At 35.3% G+C, this 24,290-nt stretch overlaps 1 protein-coding gene across 1 annotated transcript in view; it reads right to left on the bottom strand.

The window, feature by feature from the left end:
- Positions 1-24,290, bottom strand: part of MCF2 (MCF.2 cell line derived transforming sequence) — a 60,968-nt gene that overhangs the window by 5,731 nt on the left and 30,947 nt on the right. Inside the window, 14 exon segments of the mRNA XM_087813296.1 lie at positions 2,176-2,270; positions 3,803-3,912; positions 5,478-5,544; positions 6,113-6,191; positions 7,136-7,228; positions 9,347-9,568; positions 10,238-10,363; positions 11,144-11,236; positions 14,642-14,734; positions 16,497-16,566; positions 16,676-16,791; positions 17,486-17,552; positions 18,812-18,900; positions 21,378-21,415. Coding sequence (XP_087669422.1) covers positions 2,176-2,270; positions 3,803-3,912; positions 5,478-5,544; positions 6,113-6,191; positions 7,136-7,228; positions 9,347-9,568; positions 10,238-10,363; positions 11,144-11,236; positions 14,642-14,734; positions 16,497-16,566; positions 16,676-16,791; positions 17,486-17,552; positions 18,812-18,900; positions 21,378-21,415 — 1,358 coding nt within the window.

Below are 24,290 nucleotides of genomic sequence, written 5' to 3'. Positions count from 1 at the left end.
ATAAATCTCATATCCAAAAGTATTCAGAGATGTTTCAAGCACAGTATCTTACACATTCAATACATGATTTAAAAAAGTAAAATTACCATAATTTTTTAATGACAGAAAAAAAAAAATTATGCGATGTCGATTCTTTATACATCCAAAGAAATTAACCTAAAAACAAGATCCATATCACTTGGGCAGCATGTCTTTTGAGCAGTCCTTTTATCAAATGAGCTGAGGAGCAGGCAGGAAAGAGCTACGTGCCATTTAACACAGTAGCATCATCAAAATAGGAGAGCCATCCCCAACACCAGCCTCTACAAGGGGAGCCGCACCCATTATTTCTGACTTTTCATTTGATAAAGTGAGGCTAAAAGAGCAGGTCATTGCAACCCATTTTGCTTTGGGGGGGGGCATCCTTTATTGCATGCATTTAACTGTGTGGGGTTTTTTGTATGGTTTCCTTAGTAGCGCATCCCAGGGAATTATTGGGAGAAGAGAGAAAAACTAATAGGTTTTTCTACATTCCCATCCCCTATGATTAGAGCACTAATCAGTTTTGCATATTTGCTTTATTTTCCAAGACTATAGCTGGGAGAATGCTCACTGAAGATTTTGTCAGTTCATGACAATCCCCTCACAGAGTATCTACAGCAAATGCTTAAACCCCAACTGGCTTCCCCTGACTTTTCACTCACATCTGAACAATGGCCATCCTCACAGTAATAATTAAGGAAATGGAAGTTCTTTTTATTATTAGTCTAAATGGGTGGTTTTCAAAGTTTAGGAGGCAGACCTTTGGGGGTTCTTGACACCCTCCCAAGGTCGAACCTATATGAAAACATTATTTGCCTTTTCACTCTTATCCTCTCACAAGTATACAGTGGAGTTTTCTAGAAGCTACCTGATGTATGATAGCACAACAGACTGAATGCAAAGCAGATTAAAGAGACTTGCAAAAATATTTTAAATGCCACTCTTCTCACTATATCTTGTTTTGAAAAATGTAAATTTTTAATAAAAATGTTATTTTTATCAACTTACAATGGGTTTAATATTTTAAAATAGTGAATAAATAACTTCATATTTCTCAGTTTTAATTTATAATATGGTAAATATCAATAGATATAAACAAGGGCTCTTTGGGATTCTCAATAATTTTTAAGAATATAAAGGGTTCCTACATTAAAAAGTTTGAGCACTGATGGTGTATAGACAATTAACTCTGGACAAATCTCCTACCAACACCGAGCTTTGGTTTCCTCCTCTGTCCATTGGAGGTAATAAAGCCTGACCTTCCTCTTAATAATACTATGAATATTAAACAGGAAATAATATTATAAACTGTAAACTACCATACAACTATGTTTATGGTCATGGTATTATTAGTAGAAAGAACATTCTCTCACTTTTTGAAAGAACGCATTCAGGTCAATGCTCGGCAGCTTTGTGGTTATCCATGCCACTGTTCCCTTACCTCAGTATTAAAACTGCCTAATTGATTTAGTTGCTCTGAAGGGCACAAAGCAGCAGTCCACTACAAAGCATCATTCCCACCATCCAAGCTGGTGACTTCAGAAAATTGGAGATATACCCTAAATAGTCCTAACACCCCTTTAGTAATCCTATAGGAGCCTAACATTGCGAACTACTTCTGTAAAACACTTTTACCCTAAAGCAACCTCCTTTAGCTCTATGGGGTGAGCCCTTGCTCTAATATGCTGAGATTTGGTGTCATTAGCACATTTTTGACAGCCCACTAAAATATATTCCCCAGATGTTATTAAAGAGTTTTTAATATGTAATGTTCATTTCCTCTATTTTCCAATCTGGAATTTAAACTGATTTTTAAAGTATATTTGACCTTCCTTTGTCCTTGAGTTTATCTCACATGCCTTAATTGACAACACAGTGAATTTTAACTAAAGATAAAACTAGTCAATGTATAGAAACTTGGAATGGTTGACTATTTGTCTCATCAACTTCAGTAGGAACTCCATGTGTAGCTCGAACAAGTTCTACTTACAGAGAGAAGTGCTTACTGAATGCTCAAAATTATTTCAAATCTTTTGGCCATGGAACATACCTCAAGGATATTGACAAAGGAATGTCCTTATGTACTTCACCTATTTCATCAGGAAAATTGCCTCAAGAGTTTCTATTTATTTATTTTAATATGTCACTACTAACCATTAGGGGTCTTTCTTCTTCATTGTCAACACAGGAAGAGGAGAAATAGTTGTTTGACCATGCCTCAGGCCTTTCAGAGATTTCTGTAGTCTGAACTATAAGAAAAACATGGAGGGTGGCAGTTACTTAATGGTGCTGGTCCACCACAAAGAGAGAAGTAAAACTTACTGTAATAATCAAGGCTACAGTGGTCCAAGAATTGTATCTCCCTATAATAAAACCTCCAATTAGATTGTACTGTTTTAGAATTGCTGTTATTTCAGAAATATCACTTCTTTTACTCATTAGGATGGCTTCAAGTTGGGGTTAGTGGGAGAGTTATTAAAATAAGTTAAATAACATTCCAAAGAATATTTACCACTTCTTACAGAAAAGAATATCTTCCAAAATTATTTTCTGTAGCATTTTTATTGGTCCATTCAAATAGCACTTATAACATTCTACCCAGTAATATTATTTTTGACTTGTCTTATCTCTCTTATTAGGCACAGACTATGTTGTATAAGAGCCTTGCATGTAAGAGGTGCTTCATTAATAAAATATATTGAACTGATGTGAATTAAGCAATCTAATATAGGTAGAGAATTAACAGTATCTCAACTTGGCCACACTAAACTATTCATGTAACCTTGGAACAGTCATGTCAACTTTCTCTGACTTGGTTTTTACACCTGTCAAATGAAGGCATTGGTACTAGGCTCCCTCCTGACTGCTCTGTGGGCCCCAGAACAGAAGAACTGATAGAAGTGACCTTTAAATGGATAACTGAAAGTTGAACGTTATCATTACTTGTTTTCCCTCAACTAGTAGAGAACTCCTCCAGATTAAGGACCATCATATTTAAGTATTGCATATCAGGCACTCTGTTAGGCATTTCTCATGGGAAGTCTATGCTGTTGAGGTGACCCTCCTGGATCCTTCTGCAGCACCTTGTACTTCCCTGTTCAAATGCTTATCACATTTAATTTTAATTGCTTGTTGAACTATCTTTCTACCTTCCTACCTTCCTAGCTTCATGGGGATGGCAGCTGAGTGTATCTTAATTATACTGTATTCCCAGGGCTTTGCACAATTCCTGGCGTATGGTCTATGTTATATTTGTTGAATTAAACACATTTTAAAAATCAATTTAAATAAAACAATTTGCATTAAAAACTATGCCAGCTGGAAATGACTCTTCTCTATTAATTAAATCTATGCTGAGTAAAGTGGGCATTCCTTTAAGCCACTATGTGTTCTGTTCATCTTTGTATCTATCCTGTGTAGCAGGGGTTCCCAGACTTGAAAATGCATCAGACAGACTCACATGGAGAACTTATTAAATCACAGATAGCTGCATTTCACACCCAGAATTTCTGATTCAGAATGTCCACAGTGGAGTCAGAGAATTCACTTCCCTTACAAATTCCTAGGTGATGCTAATGCTACTGATGCAGGGACTGCACTTTGACAATCACAGCTCTGCAGTGCCCACCAGCATCTTGCAAATGCAAGACATATGAAACATAAAAATAGGTTTTGTTTTCTTTATATAAAGATAATAGATGGGTAGATTTTCCAAATTAACAATGGGAGAAAAGAATCTGCACAGCCATGAATCTTACCTTTGGAGGACCATGACACATACCTGTATTTGCTTCTGCCTGAACTGTCACGATTTCCTCACAGGCCCCTACCACAGTGTTGGTGTGCTCTGATCCAGTTCCCTCAGCGCCTATTAAAGCTCCCTGTTGCCTTCTGAAATAGTAAATACATGAAAATAAATGAGCTTTTGTACAGTTTAAGAATCAAAAGAAATTAAAAATTGTATTTGTTCTACTAATACCAAGTGTCAAGAACATACTCTGAGAAACCATTCAAACAGAGTTAACTCCCCCTTATTTAAGTCTGTGTGATAATAGTTCATAATATACAAAAACTTAAACCCTAGGATCCAAGCCAGCAGGGTCTCTCTTTAATATGCAAGGAAAAAAATTACTCCCTTCTTGGCCCAAGGTAGGTATACTGTTTAAAATACCCATAGCATATTATAATGTATATCTGAAATTTGCTAAGAGGTAGATCTTAAATGTTTTCACCACACACACACACACAGATAACTATGTGAGGCAATGGATGTGTTAATTAGCTTAACTATGGTGAATATTTCACAATTTATATGTAGTTTAAATACTCAAGTTGTACTCTTTAAATATATACCATTTTAACTGTCAACTGTAACATAATAATGATGGAAAAATATACACAATAAAACAATCCCTGTTGCTCTATGAACTTTTAATCTTAATTAAATAAGATGTATGTAAATAATGATGAAACTTTAATCTGATTAATACTGCTGAGTTATTAGTATCAGCTAATAAAGTCAATTACTATATGAAATCTAAAGACTTTCCTTCTATAATGTATGACAAAGGATTGAGTATTATGAAGATAAAGACTTCCGCTGTGACTTTTAAATGGTTCTCTTAAAGCCCCAGATGAACCAATACACTTTGCACCTGATTTCAGCTACCTCTGAAAGATCATGTGCAACAAAAAGAGTATTTTTAATAAGGCATTCAATGATCCCTCTATCAGGCAGAGGATGCATAGTGAATTCCTGTGCCTAGGCTTTGGAATCAGTGTGGTGAATCTTTCTGCGTATCTGCAAATGTTCTCCGGAAGCTCTACCTTCTAGGATTCCTAGAGGCAGAATACAAGGACCACATCTCTAAACCAGCAGTCAGCAGTGCTATCTTTCTGGCCTGCTAAATTCCTCAAAGACTGCATGATTATGTCCAGGCACAGTTCCCTCCAAGGACCCATACCTCATCTCTAACTGCATAGGAAGAGAGATCAAGTCACCAACAAGTGGACTCCATCAAGGGACCACAAATCTCTGGGCCAGTAGAGGCTGTCAGTCCTTTAACATTCTTACAACTCTCTTTCTCCAACCAGATTGAAAGTGATCAAAATTATGTTGAAGAGAAATCCAAGGAGTGCAGCTACTGTTATGGTTAGCATACACGCCAACTCTCCCGCCAGCCTGATACACTGAGAACAAAGCATTTGTAATTGTGTTTATCCCAAACTATCGCATTATTATTAACATCAAGGGGAACAATTGTATAACTATTAAGGACTATCAGTCTCCAAGTATAAACATAGAACTGAGAAAATGATGGGCTCTAGGAATTTGATGAGTTATTGTTAAAAGGGCAGGTAGTTTTTGTCTGAGATGCTTTAATCACACTGCTTCATGTTGTATGGGGAAAACAGCAGATTGAGGGAGTAATAGCCCTTAAAGAATAATCACTTACTCATCATTCCGTTGAGAAGAAAGCTGGTTCTGCTCAGTTAACTGGTTATACTGTTGTCGTTCTTTAACTGTGGAATTAAGAAAGTTTATATAAGCAACATTCAGAAGCCACACTTCTTCCTTCCTTCCTTCGTTGAAGACCAATGACTTTCACATGCAAGCACCCCCCTCTCCATTCCCCATTAGAGTTAACCTTCACATACTTGAAATAACCAGAGGGAAAGCCAGTCTGAATTTGGCATATAGAAAAGGACCGAACAATTTAATACCTCATTCAAGAAATACAAGTGTATTACTAGAACCACACCTAGCCCAACATTACCAAGCACTGATACTTGAGGTCCTAAATAGCTGCTTCATGGGAAGGACTCAGAATTAGCACAGTCGGTTTGATATGTTATTTCGCAATTGCTTCTCAAGCACTAGAGTACATTTTCTAGTGTAAAGTTCATTCTCCAAAATAATTTAAACAACCCCATGAGTCTTGATCTCCTACTAATTAGTTTAACAAGCCCTTTCATTGTAAATAGTATAAAGTAAATATCAGCCCCATTCCCCATAAAAATTATCACAAAATCTGAGTCAATGAACTATTATAGTACTTCTTGTTCTGTAAAAATGCATGCTTAAATTTACCTGTCATAAGTTCTTGTTGCTTCAACAAAATACTTCTTATTTCTTTTAACCATATCATCTTCACATCTATATTTGAAGCCTAAAATTTTTAAAAAGGGGGAAGAAGACATGTTTCCTTTTAAAAAAAGATACTTTACAATAAAACCAGTGTAATTAAATATGTCAAATATGAACCTGAACATGAATCCTGAACCACCATATTCAAACTGTAACATTTTGACTCTTCAAACTTCTAAGAAGCAAATAAGCAGCCATCAAATTAGATGAAATAGTCAAAACCATTTTTGAAATTGCTTTTAAATAATAATGCTCACAGAAAATACAAAATATAACCTCACTTATTCTTCTGTGTAAGAGGGTTCTTTTAAAAATATAAATGTTTTTGCATTTAATTTTGGTAAAAATAAAACAAGTTCTACTGTTTCTGAAAAGACAGTCCAAGAAAACATTTTTATGAATTGTAATCACCTAGTAAAGGATTAAAACAAAGAAAAAACACTGGGCACTTTAAACATATAACAGCACATTCACCTGTCACAAGTCATTATACAAATACTTATTGAAATGACAACATCCTCTTGAAATGTTCCCATTCCTCTACCCTTCCTTCAAACACACTGGACCTTATATTATAGCACATCTGGCCAGGGTTTTAACCATAGTCTTTAGGAACAAAGATCAAGTTTGTATCCTTACACTGCCATGTCTTGTGATTAGGTACTCTCCGAGTGACTAGCACAAGAGGAATTCAGAACTATTAGAAACTTGATGGGGATAGAGAAGCACCTGCCAAGCTCTTGGCTATCAACAAGAGTTGATAAATCTCCTAGTAAGGCTGTGAAAACTTAAGGCCCTAGAAAGCACCATAGGCATATCACAAGTTAAAAACATGTTACTGAAAAAATGTTTAACTACATCACAAAAAATAATAACTAAATAATATTTAAGTGGCCTGCATGAAAGGAATGAGAAGTTTTATAATGTAACGAAAATTATTTCTAGAATAAATGTTAAGTGACCAACCTGGACAATGTAAATTTCTTCCTTCCCAGCATACCAGATTTCAAACTTGCGGTTATCTCCTTTTACATATTCAGTGATTCCAACTTCATCCATCTATAATATATAAGTCAAAATTTTCATGAGCACTTAATTTGAATATGAAATTACATTCACTCTACCCTCATCATACTCTAAATGAAATGAAATTTCTCACTTGGGGAAAATACACATTTTATATTCAAAGAATATGAAATATTTCAATCACAGATCTGAGTCTTTAAATGTTTTCACTGAACTATGCACTTATAGTACAGATTACAAGCTCCATTCCAATGATTGAAACAAAGGTTACAAATCTGAACATCCAAGTGGTCCATCTAAGATTGAATTCTGTTATAAATTAACTGTACACTCTGAAAACAAATTATTGTGTCAAAAAGAAGTAAAAGTAATCAACATCTGTGTAAAAGGTCATCCAAAATTAACTTAGTTCTTTTTAATAATCGTTTGCACAATAAGTTAATCTTACAAATTATTACTTATATATATAGAAACCCTACAAGTTACAAACATTTGATTTATGGGGCATGAGAAAACCAGCCAGGTACAAAGGAGCCCCTCTATTTTCACCAATCTGTCAGCTTCAGCCTTTTCAAGTTAACCTGGAAATGTAACCATTATATTTATCAGACAATACTGTTCTCAGTTCCAAATTAAAACTACATATACATTGAACATTAGTATACATTTAACAGAAACACACTAACTGAACAATACACACCAAATAAATTAGAATACAGGGGTTGAGGGGAAATGCAGAAAAGGAGAATTTTAAAGAAGTTGTGCCACTGCTGTGGATTCAGAAGTGAAGCAGAGAAAGTGGACATAAGCAAGAAGTTGGAGACCTGACCTAACCCTGGTCAGGAACCTTGCTAAGAATAGCATGGAACTGGTGACCCTCTGGGAAGAATGAAAAGCAGGGCCTGCTTATTTAGTAGCCTCTGACACAAACTCTTCAGGCCTCTCTCGGGACACATTGACTGCTGTCTTTATTACTGCTGCTAAAATTTTCATCAATCCTTTAATATATACAACTGTGAAAGAACATGCTCATGAAACATGACTAAAATGATAGTGATTGGGGAATCAAGGGTAATAATTTTCTCTGTTTTCCAAATTTTTCTAGAGCAAATGCTACATTGCTTTTACAATTTAATACTTGAAAGATAAAATTGATTAGGTGTAAAATAATCAAATTTGGCAATTGCAGACTCATGCAAATTGGAAGTTCCTCTTGTCAAACGTTAGAACCAGCTGGGAGTATCATTGGACTGCCTGTGAATTCCTGTGACTTCCTCAAACATCACTGCTCTCATTTTCCTACCAAACTAATACTAGAACAGAATGTAAGTTTAGGTTACAGGAAAGAAGAGAGTAATTTCAGTCCTGTGGACAGCATTTGGCTGTAGGTGGGCTTGAACACCGAGGGGCGGAGATGCTGGGAAATGGAGGGCGGGTACAGAAAGGAAGGTGGGGATGTGCCAAACACACATCCATTTTTAGATTGCACTGGGGGAAAGGAAGACATTCTTTCCTCCTTGTCTCTTCTGTTATAAAGGCTCCCTGCTGCCAAGACCAAGAACTCCACCCAGTACCACCAGTAAGAGTACTCATGGGGAAGCCTGGGTCACTTCTCATTGTTTCACACTATGCTCTGCCCTCCCCCACTCATTTCAGGCAGAAAAGTTCTGCTTGACCTGACTTCTGTATAAGACTTCTACATGAGATTTCGTAGGTGGGATAAAGCAAAACAGGTGAAGGGGGTGAAAGGGAAGAAAAACTTCCAGTTATAAAATAAAAATAAATAAGTCCCAGGGATGTAATGTACAGCATGGTGACTACAATTAATAATATTATATTACATATTTTAAAGTCACTAACAGAGTAGATCTTAAAAGTTTTCATCACAAGAAAAAATTTTAACTATGTGAAGTGATGGATGTTAACTAGGCTTACTGTGGTGATCATATCACAATACATACAAATATTAAATCATTGTTATACACATGAAACTAATATGTTACAGGTAAATTATACCTCGATTAAAAAATATTTTGTTTAAACAAAGGGATGTACCAGTGAAGTATAAAACCCATTCATTTGAACTGAAAAAGTACACAAACTTGAATATATATGTAAGAATATTACATTACATAATTCAAACTGCCTTACTTTTAAAGAGTGCTTGTAACTGTATGAAGGGTATCTACTAGAGCCTTCTCCACTTTCAAGACGCATTTTACAAAAAACAATGGCTTTTTCATACAAGAAAAGGTGCCGCTGCATTGGTTTGAATCTAGCAAAATCCTTCATTTTTGTAGCACCCTTTTTGTGTCCAATCCAAACACTGAATGCACCCTGCATTACCATCTTGCCCAGATCATTTAAGTTTCCCTAGAATGAAAAAGCAAAACTCATTAGCATAAGGCAAGTGAGCTACAGATTCCTGACATCAACATTATAGTGTTTAGCTTGAACTACTAAAATCTTGAAGCATAATTGATATAGTTTTAAAAATTTTATCATAACTTTTTACATTAAAACATGTCATGTGTCAAATAGTTACAAAATTACTATGGAGTGTGACATCTAAGAAGTTTCTTTTTCCCTGGCTTCAGGTCTCCACGTGGAGGTTTAGACGGGGTAACTCTCCCAATCTCTTCCTCCATCCTGATTGGCGAATGACACCTACCAGTCCAAGTTTCTCCACTGGGTGGAGCTAACTCTAAAGATTTGATCTTTTTCTTCCACAGCTATACTGGACTACTACAAGGAGAAATTCTGGGACAATATATCTCCTTAGAAGACCCAAACATTCCTTCAAGCAGGATCATACAAAGTCTGGACTTGGGGGTAGGCTGCTGGGGACAAGGGGACTGTCACAAATCCATTTGGCTGGTGATCTGAAGCTAATTCTCCACTTAGCATTATCAGTGATAATACTGACATTTGGATCTCCATTTGTCTGCCTCTTCTTATTTCTCAATCGGTTCCAGGAGAGGAAGAAAGGTATGTGAACACGCCTCCCTGCTAAAACTGTAACAGTCATTAAAATCTACTTACAACATAACCATTTATTGCAATCTGATGCATAGAGTCATTAACTGACTTCAGTAAATCCAGCATTGTGTCAAGTGCCTCTTTTAATTGTCCAGATCCTTCACAGTCTTTGCTATATTTTAATAGTTCCTGTAATTAGAAGTCAAGAATTAAACTTAATAGTAGGCAGACATTAATAGCTGGAGAAAATTAATAAAATTTTGTTCAACATGTTTTCAAGGAAGAATTCAAAGATAATGTCACTTCTTGAGTATTTTTTTCATATGCTATTTGTCACATTAATACTACATTTAATAACAATTTCACAATTGGAGAAGAAATAGAATATTGCCTAAAAGTGTAAAGCAAAGGACATTCAATGCTTTTGGAGCTGAAGAACAAAGTTTTTAGGACATATTAGAGACTAATTTCTAAAGCAATTACACATTTTTTGGTCCTGTACACACAACACTTTGTTTTATTTATTATGCATATACAATAGAACATTGTGAAAAATACACTTTAAAACAAACTATACTGTATTTATACTTAACATTGTCACATTACACAAGGGGTGTACCATCTTCACCTTCCATATGAAATGCAGTTGCAAAACTTTGCTTAGTTCTTGTTAACAATAGTAAAAGTTTTGCAGTAAATGTTATATATATATATATATATCAATGTAACATGTATGGGAAATTAAATAGCTGAAGGGACACAAGATATTCTCAGCTTTACATCTATGCCTCCAGCACTTGCATAGCAAGTGAACTGAAGGAGCACACTACATTAATCCTACTTCTAAAGCTACCCTTCCCAGTCATTGAGTCTACCTATTTCTAGTGCTTCCTAGTCAGCTAATTCCTCTTAATGGCTCTGGCACATCTGACCCAAAGAAGTAAAGAAACAAATGCTTAATGTACTTACCTTCAACAGTAACTGATATTTAGTGAGTCGTTGCACTGGTTTGAGTAAATAGGAATCCAGACCAAGTCTATGTTTTAATTTTCTTTGGCATTCCTGTCATTAAAATATAATTATCAATAAATTTAAATGAAGACATATACCTGTGAAAATGCCAAGTGTTCATTGATTAGACCCAATGATTACTGTTTTCTAACATCGCAAGGAAAATTTATCAGAAAATCACTGTTACATATGGTATGGCCATTAGTAGTGCTATACCTGAAAAACTACAGAAAGTGGGAGGTGAAGGCAAGGTTTGAAAAGAGAAGGTTTAAACAGTCTGTTTAAGAAGTAATTAGATACTAACAAGTGCTGATGAGGATGTGGAGTGTAAGATGGTGCAGCAACTTTGGAAAACAATCTAACAGTTCTTCCAAAAGTTAGAGTTACCATATGGCCCAGCAATATCACACCCAGGTATATGGCCAAGAGAGATGAAAATATATGTCCACACAAAAACTTGTACACAAGAGGTAGAAACAACCGAAATATCCATCCACTGATGTATGAGTGAATAAAATGGACAGTATCCTTATAATGGGATATTATTTGGCCATAAAATGGAATGAAGTACCAATACATGCTACAGTGTAATGAACTTGAAAAACAATATGCTGAATGAACAAAGGCAAACACAAAAGACCACATATTTCATGATTCCATTTATATGAAATGTTCAGAATAGGCAAGCATATAGGAAGGAGATCAGTAATTGCAGAGGGCTGTGGGGATTGGAGGGAAATGGAGGGAAATGGAGAGAGACTGCTAAAAAGTTATGGGAATTTTTTGTAGACTGATGAAAATGTTCTTAAATTGATTGTGATGGTGGTTGCACAATGTTGTGAATACAGTAAAACTACTAAACTGTACATTTTTAAAAGGTCACTTTTATGGTATTTTAATTCCATCTCAAAAAAGCTGTTACGAAAAAAATTTAAATGAACATAAAAACCTAAAGAAGAATAAGCAGCTGCCTCTCCCTCCACATATAGCAGAATAGGTGTTTATCTGAAAAGAATAAAACTGGGGCCTTTTGATTAGGTAACACCAGGTCCAGTTGAGAGCAGAGCACCATATAAAAAGCAAAGAGATTACTTGAATATTTATGTACCAAATTAGAGACTCTCAGCCTTCTTCCCGCACTTTGCTACAGGAACACTGGCAGCCAGATCCTTATTAACCACCCTGAGAAAAAGGACCTAAAGACACAGGTATTGAGGATTCCCCCAAGGAAACAGCTTGAGACAAATCACTCAGTAATGAGGACCATGTTCAATACACCTACATAAGTGTAGGAAATTTCCAATGAGCTTTTTAGTGCTTATTCCTAATGTAAGTGGACAAACAAGTATCACCAAACTTTGAAGAAAGTAAGAGGAACAAAATGAAGGGAAAGAAAAGCAATCTGAAGAAAACAAACTATGCAGAGAGGAGAAAACTATAGTTAATGAACTTTTGAGTACTGTCCACTTTTTAGAGATTATAAATAACACTGCTATATACATTAAGGTACAAGATTTTATCTGAATTTACCAAAAACTATTAAATTGTATACTTTAAATGAGTGAACTATATGCTTTGAAAATGCTATATTAATAAAGCTGTTTAAAATTAAAATAAAAACACATAACGGCAGAAACAAAATCCTCAAGAGAAGGACTGGAAGATAAATTCCAGAAAATAGAGCAAGAAGACAAAAAGCCCAAAAATGGAAAGAAAAGATAATTAAAGGACTTGTCAGGTTATACAACATCTGTACAATAGAAATTCCAGGAAGAGAACAGAGAAAATTGTGTGGAGAGAATCAAAGAAAAAAATTCAAGTAAATTTGGATAAGAGGTTCTAAATTCAAAGGAATCACTACAAGACTAGTATAATGGATGAAAATTGTGCTAACATCATGACATAGTACTGTGAAATTTCAGAACCCTGAGAATAAAAGAAGTTTCCACAAGCTTTTAAAGAGATGAGAAAAATTAGGTCACATGCAAAGGAACAAAAATCATAATGGCATCTAATTTTGAAACATCAACACTGGAGATTATTATGCTTGGTGAAATAAGTCAGTCAGAGAAACACAAATGCCATATGATCTCACTTACATGTGGAATATAATGAACAAAATAAAATGACGAACAAACTAGGAACAGAGGCATGGATACATGGAACAGACTGACAGATGTCAGGGAGGAGGGGACATGGGGGCTGGATGAAAGAAGGTGAAGGGATTAAGAAAAAACCTGTATGTACAGACACAAACAACGGTGTGGTGTTAGCCAGAGGGAAAAGGGGGTGGGAGTGGGTGGAGGTGAGCAAAGGGAGGGTAACAGAGATGGAAAGAGACTTTGCTTTGGGCAATGGTTACACGATACAGATGATGCTTGGTTGAATTGTACAGTTGAAACCTGTATGGTTTTTTGAACCAGTGTCACTCCAATAGATTCAATATAAAAAAGGGGGGGGGAAGAAAGAGCAACACTGGAAGCTAGAAGACAATGGCGCATTTGCCTTTAAAATTCTGAGGAAAATTATTTCTACATAGAATGCTATACACAGCCAACCTAGCAATCAAGTGTTAGAGTACAATAAAGACATATGCAGATGTGCAAGCTCTTAAAAACTTTTACCTGCTATGCACATTTTCTCAGTAAAAGTACTGAAGGATGTGTTCCACTAATCAAGTCAGCAAAACAAGGAAACAGGAGAGCCTATGCAAGAGACAGATAAACAGAGTTCCTAAAATGATATTCACCAACATCCAAAGATGACAGCTACACGATAGGTCTAGTGAATCTATCTGAGCAGTCTAGACTCCAGAAGAGATTTATTCAAGATGAAATTCAGTTTGAATGCACTGAGAAAAAATTTATGTAACTCTCACACTGGGAGAGTGTGCAGTAGAGTAATGATAAGTAGCTAGAAAATTAAGTGAGTAAAAACAACAATTGCAAGAAAAACAAAAGGTAAGGAAAAACAACTATCTTACACCACATAATTCATGTAAGCATAGAAATCACATGGTCTTAATAATTTAACAGTGTATACCAATCTAACTAAAATTAAAATATAACTATATTAGATGATTTGGAGGAAAAGTATATGTATGTGTGTGGGGGATAGCAGTAAAAAAGAGCTAACTCTTCATCTTCCATGTTGGGAAGCAGCAATATAAGCATAATATTGGAGATATACAGGTAAATACCAAAAGAAGTAGCTAAAAGAGCTAAAACTTGTTGCCTCTGGGGAGCAACATAAATGTGTGTGCATGTGGATGTATGTGCATGTGTGTGTGTTTTGGAGAGGGCAAAATGGCTCTTTAACCAATATATGTATATACTGATTGAAGTACAGGTACTTAAAGTACTTTGGTTTACCTAAAGTAGAAAATTAATTAATAAATAAGAACTATCCCAATATCTTTCAGAAAGAGTATGCCCCAAACCTGAATAATTACAATACCTGGAAAAAGGCACATTCTGAATACTTCTTCCAAACTGCCTCTGATTTGGGCTTATTCTGACAATACTTTGCATACATCTCAAAATCAGTTCTCTGTGATAAAAGAAAGATCAAAGGTATTACCAATTTGTGAACATGTATTTTTCTTATCAAGAAAGGCGAAGCAATAGGGAGTGCAGCTAAGCATTATAAGGAATGTGGCAGCTGGTCGGGAGCCCTCTTTGTAATCCAAGAAGAGCATAATTATCTAAGCAATTTCATAGTTTCCACTTACCAAGTTTAAGAGTTAGAGGGACAAAAGCTTTCTCTGAATGAACTATAAAAGCAGACTCATATTTTCACAACTGTGAGCTAATAGGTACCAAGAAATACACTCTTTGTATGCTGTTAGTTGTTTGATTTCCTGGTGAATGAACTTGTAGCTAACTTCCAAGGTCCTTGGTTTATCACTGGGACATCATTGTACCATAACCCACTAGACATCTGCCCATGCTAATCTCTTTCCCTGGAATCATCTTTATTTGACCCTTATTCAATGGGCCGTCTCCTACTTACTCTGTAACATTCATATCCTGAGTCATCTCTTCTATAAAGCCATCATTTATACCTCCAGTCTATGCATGATTCACATTTTCTTGGCCCCTATAGGACCCTTTGTATATCTTCAACGTAGCATAACTCACACTGTACACAATGGATTCCCTATTTTTCTCTGTAAATAGTCTTGGGCTTGGTACCTACATAGCCTAGTACAGTGCTTGGTGCATAGTAGGTTCTAAGTACATGGCTGTTGAATGACTAAACATATCAGAAGGCATTTATTAAACTACTACTGGTTGCCAAGGACTCTAACCTTATGAAAGATACAAAGATATATAGGATATGGACCCTGCCTCAGAGTTTTCCATCGAGTTGGAGAAAGAACTCATGAATATATGTAAAGATGCATAGTAAATGTAAAATCCCCAATGAGTAGCATAGTCATTAAGTCCTACAGGAGTCCAAAGGAGAGAGAGACTGCTGTTGCTTTGGGAAGAATTTGAACATAGTTTAAATGTGTTTAAATTTAGGGTATGTTGAAAAAGGTAGCAACACAAATTTCTTTCTTAACCATATTATTTTCTCAGTCCATAAACACTTTCTAAGATATCTATTCAGGAAGCTTTCAATAATCTCTTCTATCCAATTGAGTCTGAAATTAAGACAGAACTGATATTTCAGGAACAAGAAGAACTAGATAAGCAGAGAACATTCTGAGAGGAAACTCTAATGGAGGAGAGTACGATTACAAAACTTGGGAAGTCAACTATATTAAGTACACTCTTGGGACATGGAGAAATGAGCCTCCCTGAATGATCTGATAGAATAAAAAGAACAGGCAGCTCTCAGTGTTGCAAAGTTCCTGTGATAGATGCCTTGGGTCTGAAAACCAGAGTACATTTGATTCTACTAAGAGTTCACATGTATTAGAGGGGAATACTAAGGCATCTCTTAGGCTAAAAATTAACCAAGCAAGAATGGTTGTGCTAAGATGAGTCCCAACTCACATCTTCATAGCTTGGATGGTCCTTGGGCTCCTGGGATCACCCAGGGGTCAATGGTCACAAGCTGAGCCATTGAAGCATTTGCTAGCACAGAACACAATGGCTATTTGCATACTCTCGATATCCCTTTGCAATACTTTCTGTAACAAAGCCTGGTTTAGCATTAAATACTTGCTGGAGTAATGTGTCTCCTCTGAAAACATAAAGACATAAAAAACAATACCTACCTTGTCCCTAAATCTGTTCTTATAAAATAAGCTGCTATTTTGATGGTCCATATTTATATATTTTTAAATAATAATTGAACTAACCCTTTCCAGGAAACAAAGTCCGACTCTTTCTGGAGCATCAGTACAGTTTTCCAGACTGCTCATGAAAAGGCTATGAAAATTTCAGAGAAAAAAATAATATATGTTTATGTGAAATAAACTGATCAATAACCCTTTAAATAATATCATGAAAAAGAAAATTCAATACAGTAATTACATACTTGCTATGGAATTCATAGATTTCTGCCATATTTCCAAAGAGAACATCCTTTTTATTTCTCAGGAGAGGTGGCATAAGAGCAAACATCTCTGGATTATCCATCTCTGATTTATAACCCTACTCAAAATAAATAAGTTTATTCATTTAAGATATATTCACATCAACAGTTGATTGGGCCACCAAAGGTATAGGTACAGCAAAATGTATAGGGGATTAGTGAGTGCAGCTGTTTGTCGTTTTAACATTCAAATATTCTAGTTCCCAAAATTATCCATTATCACTTTTTTTTTTAAGTAGAACAAGGAAGTGAAGGTTTTCCACTCAATGGGTAGAATAAAGTCATAGATCTTTGGCCTTCAGGGCAGTTTATAGTACAGGAAACAAAATAGAAAGCAAATATGAAAAATTATATTACAGGTCATTAACTTCTAACTTAAGCTAGCAATACATGTTTAGGTTTTTTTCAGACCAAATTCATACTATGACATTTGTATGAAATGAATGTTATTGCATTTTTAGTTCTTTACATCACAATCTCTGAATAGCACCATGGGAATAATTAGAACAATCTGATGTATCACTAAGAGAACAGCTTCTCTCCTCTATAATAAATTCTGAATCCACAATTCTCACACCTGAGGGAGAATTTGAATACACACATCTGACAAACATGCAGCTCAAAGCAGAGCAGAAATACCCACTTCTGCCATGTGCCAATCAAGGAGGCATGCAGAAAGAGAAGACTGCCCTAAACACTTCCTAACAGATGTAGCAGAGGAGCATTTGAGAAAATACAATTTGAGCCCCTTACCAACAAAACAGTAAACAGCTCACGAACATAAATCTTCTCGGTCTGTATCAGCTCATTTAGAACATGGCTAAAATGAAAAGACCATATTTATCAATTATTTTATCACTTTAGAATTGTATTGCAATATTTCAGTTATTATCATTATAAATTGTCCAGAAACTACCAATAGTTTTGGTTTATATTATCAAGATACAAAATTAATTCTATGGTTTCCAGAATAAGTACCAAGCACAAGATTCTAAAATATATTTAAAAGAAAGGGGAGTGGGGCTCAGGAGTTATTTTTAAATTAAAAAAAAAAAACCCTACACACCTTTATTTCTAACTCACTAAGTTTAAGAATCAATTTACTAAAACCTCACAAACTCTACTCCCAAAAACCTGTGAAATACTTTTTGGGGGGCAGCACAGTTTCTGAGCTATAGGTTCCCTATCTCCCTTTCCCTGAAAAAGAAATATTAGCAATTTATGCACAATTTTTTCCTTTTCCCAGTAATGTTCTGACATTTTCCGTGGATTATTATACTGGTTTTCCCAAGTATAAATCATACTTAAGTTTTGGTAGTAATTTTGATTACTATCTCTTTAGAATAAAATACATTTTCCCTCCAATGCTATTTCCAATTGACATATTTAAAATTCATTTTCTTACTCCCCACTATAGGTAAACCTTTTAATTTAACTTCTATCTTTAGCCTCTTTTTTACCTTTTAAGCATTAACCTTTAACAATCCTTAAAATATATATACACATGTATACATACACACAGGGTGGAGCAAAGGTAAGTTTACAGTTGCTTGTATGGAAAATAATTAATAAATAGTAATATAAGAATAAAATCCTTTCATGTACTCACAACTGTAAACCTAATTTTGCCCCATGCTGTATATGTCTACATACACATCACTCTAACATATTGGCTACTTACAACTCTATGATATAAAAGGTAAATATACTTATCTCTGTAATATTAACATAATCCTATAAAATTCAATGAAACAATGATTATTAACATCTATATAATAACACTGTATATATACATACTCCTTCGTAGATTTTGAAACACTGTCCCATTTATTCTGACCTCTTTTACAGAAGAGACTAAGGTTCCGAAAAGCTCTAGTTAATTCTCAAGTCACATAAATAGAGCATATGTTGGCCAGGTCTAAATCCAAGACCTCTGACATCTCATCTAGTGCGCTTTTCATCACACCCCGTATAATCCCATTCTGTGAACTCAAAATCCCAACCATGTCCACCTTGGACACTGAATCAGTGACTTCTACTAGTAGATGTGTATATGAGTGCCTGTTAATAAATAAATACTTCTTTAAAATATCCAAGGTATTGGCATTGCTCAAAGTGGAGGATGGACCAGCACTTCTCTTCTCCAGAGAATCATGAACCACTTCAATCTGAAATGAAAATAAGTTAAATTAGTATCTAAATAGGTATAGTTCTTCAAGAAAATCTAGCTCAAATTAAGTTTTCTCTAGATCCTGTGTAGATAAATTGAAAGTAAAAATTGATTTGAGCTGCCTAAGAGGATAGATTTAAGATACTAATTAGAATTTATTTTATATATTAAGTAATGTTTCATTTATTTGGCACTTTGGCGAAAGGAAGTTAATTCATAAAAAACCTTATTGTGCAAATAACTAAAGTTTATTTACTGGAGAACCAAAATGGCTTTTCAAACTGAAGATCTGTTAAATATTTTATTGATTTTTTTGAGAGAGAGAGAGAGAGGGAGAGAAGCATTAATGTGAGACAGAAACATGGATCGGCTACATCCTGTACTCCCCCTACTGGGGACTGAGAGCTCAACCTGGGCATGGGCCCTGATCAGGAGTCGAACCCGCAACCCCCCAGTGCATGGGGCGATGCCCAACCAACTGAGCCACACCAGCCAGGCCTCAACCTTAATGATTTTTTATGGAAACCTTCCTAGGAAATATTTCATGAATGCTTTTCCTAATCATTCAGTGGCATCAATCATGAACATGAATGATATGAGAAAAGCTAATGATACACTGCAGGGCTAGTAAGATGTGCAGAAATGTTGTTTCTTGAAATGGTTATAACCTGTTCATCTGCCACATGTCAGTTGTTGCCATAAGTGACTTCCCTGCAAATAACTACTAACTTATTTGCAGACTCTATGGGACTTGGACTGCATTACTGACTCAACTGCATGAGATTTATCACAGAATGAACTGATTTGCTCTTCAGAAGCATCTGAAGCTGTTCCAGGGATCCTGGCTGTATTGGACAGCTGAGACAAGCAAAAAGCCTTAACCTCCAAGTAAATGTAGCGTTACCTTGTAACAACTAGAACCCAAAATCAAGTCCAGGATCTATCAGCTAAAATGCATTTCCACAGAATATGGCCTACTTATTACAAATATAGGTGGAAAGGAACATTATTTTATATATATTGTACAGGCACAGTCCTAAGTCTGTAACACACGTCATTACATCAAACTCTCACAGCAATTTAGTATGCTATGGCATGCTTATTTCCATTTTACAGATGGGAAAACTGGCTCAGAGGGGTTTAGCAACAGGGCCAAGGTTCATACCTAGTAAGTAATGAAACAGAGTCAAGCCCATGGTCTGCCACCATTATCATGCTCCCTCTTTAAGACTGTGCTTTATGTCTGTTCATTGTACCAACTATTATCATTTTAATACTGTAATTAAGACTGAAAATACTGCATACTCCACTTATCAGATAGGTGTGCATCATTAACTTCTAAAGGGTTTCTGAAATACAAGTTTGGAAAGTTCTGAAATATATAAAGATTGTGCAAGTTGACTTGAATTGGATGAATACTGTGCATTTTGGAACCAGGTTCACCAGCTATAAATGTCACCATGAAAATGTACAGAGCCACAGCCTCCTATTTTTCCCCTGGATATATGCAAATGAATAAATACACATAGTGGAACATTAAGGTAGTCATGAGTTAAAAATAGAACTGAAAGACATGTGAGATGATGGAATTTGACATTCAACCCGTTTCCTTCTTGAAACCAGTTGTGGCTGTATAACATGATAACCAGGCATGGTATGTCAGTATAGGCCATTCACTAGCCTGCCAATAATTGCATAAACCCCTTAGAACACTACCATATGCCACACATCATTCAAAGTACTTCACAATTATTATTGTATTTTCAAATTAACTCCATGATGAGATGTTCTATTATTATGCCCATTTAACAGATAAAAGCCCTGAGTTCCAGAGAACTTACCCAAGGTTATACAGCCAAGAAGTGATGGAGCTGGGATTAAACTCAGGCAGTCTAGCTCTATAAATCTGTATTACTATGACAAACTGCCTCTTGGAGATATGTTCTTGTCTTTATTTACCATCACAAACACACAAAGAAAATGTAGGGTACAATTATGATCAGGATACTCTCTGCAGATACCAGAATATTATGGATAACAGAGAAGGAATCGTGTATTATCAAGAAATGAATAGATGCCTTTTTTCAGACCAAAGTATGGTCCCTTACAACCTGTCCTTTATCCATGCTTCTTACTTGCAGTAATGAAATTTATGAAAGAAATCCCTTTTATTAAAATGTGCAACACTTATTTATGGTTATTGAAGTGGGGTGGGAGGGAAAGAGATGCTGGAAGTTACATGAGATATTCTACAAAAATTATTCTGAACTTGACCCAAGACTTGAGAAACTACTCATACATCTGGGGATATGCCAGGACTGCAATTAGACACAATGCAGCAGCAGCTTTTTCTTTTAGATTAAATAGGCTTTCAAATGCACAATAATGGTTGAATAAATTAAAAATATGGTTTAAGCCCCCATTCCAATTCTGCAACCACAGCAATAAAGCCAGGTTTGACTTAATGATATTTACTTTTAAGTTGCTCTGATTTTGTTTCCAAGTCTTCTTGCCTGGGAGAGAAATGTGAAAGAAGAATTTCAAACCAGAATGAAAATCAACACTTTTAATAAAAATACATGCTTGTTAATTAAAGAGATAGTAATATTACAATGTGTTTATATCAGTATTTTTTAAACCATACAATGCAAAACAGTTGGTTAAAATATTAATATTTTAACTTTTAATATTATATAAAATTATTGAGTGCCTATACTATGTTATCTCAACTTCTTATTGAGTATAATTTTGCCATATATTAACCCATTCTTTCACCAAACATTCACTTGATTGCCAAGCAAGCATGAAGTTAGGTGTTAGCACACATGATTTATTTGCAGATTTAGTGTTCATTTGGACACATAAGCATTTAATCAGATTGTAGCTCACTGATTAACTGGGTCAAAAGTTTTGAAAAAAATCTAAATTTAACTAATAATTGCAGCATTTATTTGGCACTTATGACATGCCAGCACTCTAAGCCCTACACATGCATTTTCTTTTTTAATCCCCAAATCATCTTAAGAGATAAGTACTGCTTCTACCCCCATTTTAAAGATAAGTAAGTAAGGTTAATATTTTGTCAAAAAGCAGAGGTGGTATTCAAATCCAAATTGTCTGTCAGAATCTGTGTTTCTAACCAGTATATAAAACAACATTTCTGAAGCATGTTAAGATACTAAAACGAAACAAAACAAAAAACAACTTCATCAAAATTCCAAGCTTTAATCTTTGTTCTTCCTGTTTAATCTTTTTCTTTCTGTTTAATCTTTCTCTTCTGCTTAAAAAGGGTGAACCCCTATATTGTTAAGCAAGGAGTCCAGATGTTCCTACAAAGCCCAGAGCACGATCCACTCAAAGACTAGGTCATTTAAGCTCCTAATTCTCAGGGCTGCTGAAAAGGCTGCCACCCACACAGGCTGTGTGGATCTCCTCTCCATGGAAGGAACATACTTTTTGTCTTTTCCTCCTCAGCAGGAGCCATTACAAGGCATACTCAGGGAAAGGCTATGCTATTATGTTCTCTAAATTTTATACTTCACTTTCATTTATTTAAAAATATATATGTTTTATGTTTATGTAATCATATACATAAATATAAATTAGACTTACTGGCAATTACCTTATAAAATCAATTTGTCAATAGATACTGATGTCTACCACTTTAAAGACACCTGATATAGAGAGCTGAACTTATTTATAAAGGTAAATTAGGAAGCTTCACTAACTAGCTATACTAATTCTTTGCAAATACATGATGAAAAAAAAAAAAAAACATTTACAAGAGGAATGCATCTTTTTCTGAAAAGCAAGGTAGATAAACTCATTATTTTTAACAATGTTAATATTATATAAAATTGAGTGCCTATACTATATGCTAAGCTCAATATTTGGTGCTAGGGATACAAACATGAATTGCACACAGACCCTGCCCTTACAGATCTTACAATCAAGAAAAACACAAAACAGGACATAACACTAAATTTGAGAAGAAATGAAGGGGGACTTGTTATCACAAAGCTTGAATATCTAACTGAACCGAGTACAGGGGAGGAGAGGCAGGAAGGTAAAGCTTATCTAAATGAAGTGGCCTAGAGATAGGAAAATTGATGGAGTAGGAGCTAGCAAAGGGAAAAGGGAGAGGGAAGGGAACAGTGTTCCTGAGAGAGAACAGTATGTGTCAAGTCCAAAGGCAAGATAAATAGGGGCATTTGAGAAGGAAAAGTAGTGAAACAGGGAGCTGCTGTAGTTGTCAAAGCAATAGATGATGTTAATTTGGATTAGGGAAGTGGCAGTGAGCAATAGCAGTGGGAATGGAAAGAAGTGCATTTTTTTGATTGATTAGAGGCAGGGCATGAATGAGAAGGGGATGCTGAGGGCCAGGGAATCATGGTGCTGTTCACTGAGATGAGGGACACAGGAAGAGCAGTGATCAGTCTGGGGTATGCGGAGTCTGAGTTGTCTATAGAAAATTTGAGGAGGCAAATTGTAAATGCAGGCTTGAAGATTAGAAAGATCTAGACTAGAGTTACAGATTTAGGAGTTCAAATCATATTTTACCCCTCACGGACAATGTTCTTCCATAACTTCCCTTGGTATTAAACGTTAATTCAATAAATACTTATTACATCCTACTAGGTGCCAGCAGGCACTGTGCTAGGTACAGGATTCTATTTGATGCAAATTAATAAAAATAACAAAAACAGTTTGGCTTATTTTATGAAAAATTAACACTTATGGTTTGATTTGACCAAAACTTATATATTTGGCTTAGCCGTTAAAAATCTTGAAGAATTATTTGGAACTGAGCATTATAATCCCCATTACTCACAGAGCAATTAGGTAAAATGAATGATGTTTGTAGCATAAGTAATGCTTTGATTTAATTTATAAACCATGACTGACGATGAATAAAATCATTTATCTAACCATGTCATTTATTCAGTAAGCTGCCTTCTTCCTCATAAATACATTAGGCAGTCTTAAATTGCAGCAAATCCAAGCTACTCCCAACAAATAATTTTATTGTGGATGACACAAGAGTCTATAAAATAAAAGAAAGCTTGATTTATTTTAACATTGCAACTGTTTTCCTTGTTTTCTTTTTATGAGTGGTCATTTGATGGAAAAGCATAATTTACTTTTGATATAGTTATTTTCCAAGGCTAAGTTTAATACAGAGAGAATGGATGGTTATTATGAAAAAGAGATAAAGTTAATTGTGGGCATAATGCAAGGATGAATACTGCTGGTTTTAAATGCCAAACGGGTTTTTCATGTAAAAATGTACTGATGAAAAGTAATAAAGATGGGTACCTTTCAAAAAAAAAAAAAAAGTTTACATGCTTGAAAGAAAGAATATCCAATCCCCACTACAGAAAGAAAGTG

This window comes from Miniopterus natalensis, chromosome X (genome assembly GCF_054644295.1).
Source record: "Miniopterus natalensis isolate mMinNat1 chromosome X, mMinNat1.hap1, whole genome shotgun sequence".
Lineage (NCBI taxonomy): Eukaryota > Metazoa > Chordata > Mammalia > Chiroptera > Miniopteridae > Miniopterus > Miniopterus natalensis.
This window is presented reverse-complemented; position numbering and strand designations above follow the sequence as displayed.